The 8,281-nt window shown below is 46.0% G+C and overlaps 1 protein-coding gene across 1 annotated transcript; it reads left to right on the forward strand.

Annotated features, from left to right (window-relative positions):
- Nucleotides 1–2,064: 2,064 nt before the first annotated feature.
- LOC111155954 (ATPase H+ transporting V1 subunit E2) lies at nt 2,065–2,927 on the forward strand. The gene has a single exon (XM_022516436.1). The coding sequence runs from the start codon at nt 2,089–2,091 to the stop codon at nt 2,767–2,769; it is 681 nt and encodes a 226-aa protein (XP_022372144.1). The 5' UTR covers nt 2,065–2,088; the 3' UTR covers nt 2,770–2,927.
- The last annotated feature ends 5,354 nt before the right edge of the window (nt 2,928–8,281 follow it).

The raw sequence follows: 8,281 nt of genomic DNA on the forward strand, positions 1-8,281 counted from the left end.
TTCTTTGACCTATTGGTTATACAAGAGAGTGTTGTTCAATTTCCACATATTTGTGAATTTTCCAGTTTTTCCTTCTGCTGTTGATTTCCAGTTTCATTCCATTGTGGTCAGAAGAGATACTTGGTATGATTTCAATCTTCTTAAATTTGTTAAGAACTTGTTTTATGACCTTACATGACCGGTGCTGGAAAATGTTCCCCATGTGCTTGAGAAGAATGTATATTTTGCTGCTGTTGGAGGGACTGTTCTGGGTATGTCTTTCTATGTGTCTGATGGTTCCATTTGGTTTATATTTTTGTTCAAGCACTTCTGTTTCCTTGTTGATCTTCTGTCTGGATATTCTATCCATTATTGAAATAGGATATTAAAATCTCCTAATATTACTGCATTGATGTCTATTACTCCCTTCAGTTCTGACATTTGCTTCATATATTTGGGGGCTCTGATATTGGGTGCATATATATATTTATAATTATTATATCTTCCTGGTGAATTGACCCTTCATCATTATATGTCTTTTTTTTTCCCTTATGACAGTTTTTGGCTTAAAGTCTGGTTTGTATGATGTAAGTATGGACACTCCTGCTCTCTTTCGGTTACCATTTGCACAGAATATCTTTTTCCATTCTTTCACTTTCAGCCTATGTGCATCATCTAAAGTGAGTATCTTGTAGACAGCATATATTTGCATCTTTAAAAAGTGTGTATCTATTCAGCCACTCTAGGGAGTTTAATCAATTTACATTTAAAGTAATTATTTATAGGGAAGAACATGCTATTGCCATTTTGGTAATTGTTTTATGTATGTCCTGTAGCTTTTTTGCCCCTCTTCCTTTCTTGCTGCCTTACTTTATATTTTGTTGACTGGTTTTAGCGACAAGACTTGATTTCTTTCATATTTTCATTTGTGAACCTGGATGTCCATTTCCTTCCTCAGACTTGGGGGAGTGTTTGGCCATTATTTCTTCAAATATACTTTCTGTCACTGGAAATCTCATACTGCATATATTGATTCACTTAATGATTTCCCACGTGTCCCTTCGGCTTTCTTAACTTTCTTCTTTTTCGTCTTTTTTTTTTTTTTTAAATGTGTATCTCTGCCTGGGTAATTTCAGACGAGCTGTCTTTGAATTTGCTGGTTCATTCTTCTCTAAATTAAGTTTGTCATTGAACTCCTGCAGTGAATTTCTCAACTCAGTTATATTCTTTAGCTCCAAAATTTGTTTGGTTCTTTTAAAATATTTTCTCTCTCTGCTGCTGTTAGTCTTATTTTATTCATGTATCATTTTCCTGAGCTCAGTAAGCATCTCAGGAAGGCCTTTTTTTTTTTTTTTTTTTTCTTTCCAGGAAGGCTTTTTAAGATCTGGATTCTCAGACCCTACTGGCAGAGATTCTGTCTTTCTGAAAGTTTCCCTAGGTGATTCAGATGTACATCTAGAGTTGGAAAACACTTGCAATGAAAAGACTGCTTTCAACCCCTCCCACCTCCCACTTCTCTCCAAGGTGCCACCATCTGTCTGCCAGTGTTCTGCCTCTGCATTATCTAAGGGATCTTGAAACCCTTCTGCCTCCAGGCAGCTTTCCTGGATTGAATCCTGTCTGATCATGAATTTCTTAGCATTCTCCCTAGCCCTTGCCAGCCCAAAATGGGCCTATACTTCCCATTTATGTATTAATTTGGCATTTCATCCCTTCAGTTTGCTATATGAGTCTTAAGCCATCATTGTCTTAAAAAAAACTTCTGGACTAAGTCTGCCCTAATTTTTTTATTATTTAGTGATGAAAAAGTGGTGAGTATAGTAGAGATAGAACTCTGTAAACCCAGGTTCATGTCTCTGTCCTTACAGGGTATGACCTGGGATAGGTTGCTTTTCCTTTCTCGGCCTCAGTTTCCTCATCTGTGAAATGAGCAGTGACTAGGTGTTCTCCATGATCCTTCCTTTTAGACTCTGACTCTCTCCTTCCTTCTCTCCTGCACTCCATAGCCAAGGAAGTGGAATTCTGAAGTTATTCCTGAAACTCTGCCCTAAATCAACGGAGCCAGAGGGCCTGCAAGTTCCCCCTCTACTTCCCTTTCCAGAAGCAGCCATGGCCTTGAGTGATGTCGATGTGCAGAAGCAGATTAAGCACATGATGGCTTTCATTGAGCAGGAAGCCAACGAGAAGGCAGAAGAAATAGATGCCAAGTCTGAGGAAGAGTTCAACATCGAGAAAGGACGCCTTGTGCAAACGCAACGGTTGAAGATTATGGAGTATTACGAGAAGAAGGAGAAGCAGATAGAACAGCAGAAGAAGATCCAGATGTCCACCATGAGGAATCAGGCAAGGCTGAAAGTCCTGAGAGCCCGAGATGACCTCATCTTGGAGTTGCTGAATGGTGCAAAGCTGAGACTCAGCAGGATTGTGGCAGACCCAGAAATCTACCAGGGCTTGCTGGATAAGCTAGTGCTTCAGGGTCTGCTCCGGCTGCTTGAGCCTGTGGTAATTGTCCGCTGCAGGCCACAGGACATCCTCCTGGTGGAGGCTGCGGTGCAAAAAGCCATCCCCGAGTACATGATAGTCTCCCAAAAATGTGTGGAAGTCCAAATTGATCAAGAGGTGCACCTGGCTATGAATGCAGCTGGAGGTGTGGAGGTCTACAGTGGCAATCAGAGAATAAAGGTTTCCAATACCCTAGAAAGTCGACTGGATCTCTTGGCCCAACAAAAGATGCCTGAAATACGAGAGGCCTTGTTTGGAGCCAATGCCAACAGAAAGTTTTTCATGTAAGCCTCTGCCAAGTGAAACTCAGGTTGAATTGCTAAGTCATTGAAAGCATATGTTATTAGGGCAAAGGAAACTAGTCAGGTTTCCTCTTCTTTGTTGCTTTGATAGGATTCTGTCTTCTTTCATGAAATACCCTTGGAATAGCTAAAGGCATATTTTGGAATAAAACCTGAAAATGTTTAGAAATCTAATTCTGGTTTATTCATACATACTGAATCCTCTGGTCAGTTCAGTAGTCTCAGTTGAAGAGAGTAAAGACATTTGCTCTTAAGCTTGTCCTTTGGTTGAGATGTGAATGATGTTAATGGTTTGTGGGTCTGAGTGCTCTAAAATTCTTTAATATTATTATCTGAAGTGTGTTTTATTTCTTTTGCTTCTGCTTTCTGTACTTATTTAGTGAAGTTCAGTGATCTTTTTTTGGACAAGGCCAACCTCGTGGGCGTGACTGGAATAGTCACATAGGGTTCTATGCGCGAAAAAGCCCAGTTCTTGAGGTTTAAGGCTCTGTAGCCAGTGACTTGAAATTCTTAGTTTTATCTTTGAAACTGTGTTTTGTAAGTGACTTTGGAGCATGGGCTGGGGGCTTGGAGCCTTGGCTCATGTGTGGTACCAACTACCAAAGCCTACCCTTCTCCCTGGGATGGGTTCCTGGCCACTCACTTCCCAGCTTGCTGGTGCCTGAGACCCACTTTCCCCCTCTCACCTGGTCCACATTGCTGCTTCTGCCTTTGGTGAGGGCCGGGTGTGCCTGCAGGGAGGCTCAGGGATGTGCGCAGGCTCTGCCGAGTCACAGTGCTGAACATAATGGTGGCCATCTCTGCCCCAGGATGACAGCTCTGCGGCACATTCAGCAAGTGACCTGGTGAGGTTGGGTCTCTTGCCTGCTCCATACTGAGCACATCCTGGTGTGGAGGTTTACCTGGGACTCACCTGTCTGCTATGGGTGGGGTCTACTGGAATGGGAGCGGTTTGGCTTGACCCTTAACCCCAGCGGGGCCATAGCACATAGATCTGGGGGCTGGTGGGAAGGAGGACCCAGCAGTTGTCAAGCTTGCTGGGCCTGAGACTCAGGTTGGGAACTTTAAAACCTTATGAGGGTCTGTACTTGCCCCGGAAAGTATCCCAGTCCATCAGACAGCTCAGTGCTTAGGGGGACTTAGGCTCATTTCTTTGGCCAGTTTGAAACATCTTCTGGTAGAAGCCAAGAAATACAGATTGTATAATTTTGGTGATTCTCCATATAGGTATTGAACTATATAAAGAAAAATGATAAAATTCATGTTAATAGTTGAAAATTCTAATTTTTATTTACCTAGCCATTAAAGAGCAAATAAATACCATAAGTCAAAAGAGAGACCCCAGAAGAAAGGAAAAAACTTTATCTTTTAGGACTCTCACTGTACTTCTTTGAACAAAGGATTCTCACATTTTCCTTTTGCATTGGGCCTGTAAATTAGGTTGCTAGTTCTGTATGTTTATGTTGATTCACAGTCTAATCTATGCCCAAGTGTGATTTATGAATTAAAATAAAGGGTTTTTTGAAGAAAAGAAACCCCGAGCCACTCTGTCAAGGACAAAGTCTGGCTTACATGGTCAGGGACAGAATGCTGTGAAGTCCAAACATGAAGTAGGGGGCAGGTTATTAGAAATCAGGGTGTCTCACAAAGCCTGGGAATAGGAAACTCTTATGGTCTCAGGAGAGGGTTAGACCTGGGAATCAGAAAGCCATCCGAAATCCTCTATCAGGCTGTTTCATCTTTCTTTTAAGAGTGACTTTCTCTACTGCATAGTTTCAACAGTAGGATATATATGCCTCAGAAAGTTTACATTCTAAAGTTTACATGGTATAGTTCCAGAAACAAACTTTTCTTACGATTCTACTTTCCTGAGAAGGAATCCATGTAGCCCAGCTCAGATTAGATGTTCCCCCCTTTGGTCCAGCTAACATCTTGGGGGCACTTCTCAGAGAAAAGGGGGTCTTTGTCAGCTAGACTGTCTCTGCAGAGGGTGTCTACTGGGTAGGTCTTTTTGACTTGTGAGTTCAGTCATTTACTGAACATTTTCTGAATGCCAGCAATGAGCTAGACCCTTTGCGAGCTGTTGGGCTACAAAAGATACAATGGGGTCCTGTCCTTTAGTTATTGACACATCAACAGATAAGGGTCATGGTAATGATACAAGGTCTCACGCTCACGTAGAGCTATGTAAGAGGTAATGTGAGAAATATGGTGTAGGGAGAGAAGGTCACAGAAGGCTTCTGGGGTGCTGGCAGTTGAGCCAAAGAAAGCACTTCAAGCAAAGGAAGGGGGGAAGCATATGCAAAGGTCCTGAGGTGTGAACAAGCAAATGGTTTTAGAGGAACTGCAGATAGTTCAGTGTGATGGAGTATGAGGGATGCAGGGAGATGGGACAACAGATGAGGTTGGAAAGATGGACAGAACCTGACTGATGCAGTGGGCCTTGCTCCTGAATTAGGCTAATTCTGCTGGGTGGGTGATGAGGGTTCCTTGAAGGACTTTAAACAGGAGTGGAACCATGAGAGCTGGACTTTTAAAAGATTATGCTAGTGTCACTGTGTGTGGAAAACACATTGGAGGGGTGGAGAGGCTGGAGGCAGGAGCCCTGTTGAGAATCCCAGTGAGAGATGATAAATAATCGATGCAGCCCTTTTGTGAAATAGGTCAAATTCCTTGATGCACAGGCTGGAAGAGACGAGAAGGAGTGACTTCTGTCTTACCCCTCTCCCCCTCCCTGTCCCCCAGGAAATCCTTTCCCTCATCCAGGCGTGAGGCTTTCTGTCAGTTTTGCTTCATCTTACAGTTTTTCCTTATAAGAGTGTTCTTCCCCTCAGAGCCTTCCCCCTTCTCTTCCCCCTCTCTCTCATTCCAGGCCCAGCAAACCATTCCCTTCGCAGCTGACTGAGCCCTCAGCCGCCTCCCTTCCTGGGAACCCAGACCCCCCTTTCTGCTGTTATCCAGGAGTATCTGAACCCCCTTGGCTTGCCCCAGTTCTGGCCTTCTGAGCTGCCTTCAAGTCATCATTGGGGCCCCTGACATTAATTCACCTCCAAAACAACTGACAGGGAGATTTCATGACAGTTTGACAGGAAGTTGAGGAGAGCTCTACAGAGTGCCTGTGGGGTCCAATTACCCTCGGCCCCATTTATTTTATTTTTTTGAGATCTTATTTATTTGAGAGAGGGAGCAGAAAATGGAGGGAGAGGAGAAGGAGTGGGAGAAGCAGGCCTCCCCCCCCAGGCAGGAAGCCAGACAATGGGAGGCTCCGATGCCAGGGTCCTAGGATCATGACCTGAGCCAAAGGCAGATACTTGGCCCAATGAGCCACCCAGGCGCCCCTCCCTAAGTTCCATTTAAACATCTCTCTGTTTCTCCAAACTTTTCTCTCACCCAGGGCTGCTGGATACTTTCTCTTTCTCCTCAGACTTCTACCCCTTAGCTTCTCAACGCCGGGGCTCCAGTCTCCTCCATCATAATGTCCCCTCAGCAAAACAAAAGCTGGTGGCTAAGGAAGCCTGCCCTCCCACAGTCCCTGGCTGCAAGGCCTCTACAGACTGTGGTGACTTCTCACGCCCCACCTTTATTTACTGTCAGCTGCTTTTTCTACTCGGCCAGTTTTTAGACAACGCTTCTTGCGGGCAGGGACAGTGCTTCGATTCTTCCTTCTTGCATTTCCTGCTGCCCTGTTATTTTAGTGCTGACCTTGGGCGTGACCACCTAGTGTGTTCTGAGCAGGCATCTACCGTTGCGATGATCTTTCCCAGCCTGCCTCTGGTTTCTAGATGGAGGCCTCCAGAGTCTCTCTTCTCTTTGACCCTTAGATGCCATAGCAAGAGCCAAGTATGTGAGATGGGGGCCAAGGGAAGGGTGCCAGGACTGTAATCCAGGGATGGTGTTTGACAAGAAAATCCAGCAAGGTGGGAGGAACCTGAGGTCAAGCAGGACTGTCCCCCTCTGCCTCACTAGGAATCTGTGGGTTTACTGCTTCGCTTCCCTCCCTGGGAAATGAATGGAAAGGGCTTTGCTTTGAACCCCGGTGCAAATGTAGGGGCTGTGGAGGGGCTGGGTCCTCCTTAGTGGCCTCAGCCATGGGAGATGCAAACCTTATCCTTCAGCACCAGCCCTGACCTGTGGGGCAGGCTGCTTGTCATCTTCCCGACAGCTGCACTCTTGCAGGGGTCTTTGCCTTAGAAACACTTGCACGGGGCACTTCCGGTCAGTTGACTGGTACAAACGGGTGCTTGGCTGGCTTGGTCAGCGGAGCCTGCGACTCTCAATCTCGGGGTTGTGAGTTCGAGCCCTACATTGAATACTGAGATTATTTTTTAAATGAAATAAAATCTTAAAAAAAAAAAACAAAAAACCCCTAACCCCCAAACCAGAAGTACACACATTCTTTATTAGCATTAACTGTCCTACCCTCACGTAGCCGTGTACCTCCTGTAAGCTCCTTGGGCCTCTGAGAGCCAAAAGGAGCAAACTGTTACAACTGCAGGCAGGCACAACCCTTCCCTACCACTCTCCTCCTTAACACTTCCTCCGGAGGTGCAAGGGAAGCTGTTTGCAGCCTTGGTGCTATGGAGGGAGGCTGCTCCTGCACAATCGCTCCTTGCCCACTGGGGGAGGGCTGGGGGAATCCGAACGCCCACCAGAGCCAGGCTGTGCCCCTCACTGAAGCCTCTGCCCCAGGAACCCAGGATTCCTGTTGCCAGGGGTCACTTGGTGAAGGAAGAGCCTTTAATTCCAATTTAATTCCAATCCAGAGTTGCCCGAAGAGGCAGAAATGGAGGGCATGTCTGAGCATTTGCTGGAACCTCAGAGGAGGCAGGGAAAGTAGACCAGCAGATTACAGAATGCTGCAGGGCTTCCTCTTGGTTTCTAGGGTCCCAGGACCCCGGAAGTGGGTCAGCAGATCTATTCTGGGCCAACCACAACTCCCCACACCTCTGGGGAGCAAGTGCAGCCCTTTGCTGAGCTCCCCTTGGAAATGCTCAAGATTTTGCCCCCTTCCTCTGTACTCCTCTGTGTCCTTCTTTATACCCTCCCCGTCTGTTACCTCATCTCTGAAATCATGCCTGTTACTGATAGCACTGGGAAAGGATTGAGTCCCACCTCCTGCCCTGACCTCCCTAAACTCAGTTCTGAAGCATGATAGACCCTCGATGTCAGAGCACCCCACATGCTCCTGGACAATCCCACAGCTCACCTGATGACCTTTTCTGCAGGGCAGCATCCTTTTCCCTGGGCGGTGGGCCACTTACAGCACTTCTCCCTACAGACACAGCAAGAGGGATCCCAGCTCCCAGAGACCGTCCTGACAGACCCTTGGCCCAGCTCACCACACCCTTCCACATAGCCTGGAATGATGGCCCTGAGCCCATTCTTCTGTCTCTGGGAGATAAGCCCATAGAGGGCGATGTTTGACTCATGGATTCCTGTCCTGGTGCTTACAGAAGGTTTAGAACAGGAAGGGATCAAGAAAGCCAGATGCACATTTG

The sequence above is a fragment of the Enhydra lutris genome, unplaced genomic scaffold (assembly GCF_002288905.1).
Source record: "Enhydra lutris kenyoni isolate GAN:26980312 unplaced genomic scaffold, ASM228890v2 scaffoldscaffold44, whole genome shotgun sequence".
Classification (NCBI taxonomy): domain Eukaryota; kingdom Metazoa; phylum Chordata; class Mammalia; order Carnivora; family Mustelidae; genus Enhydra; species Enhydra lutris.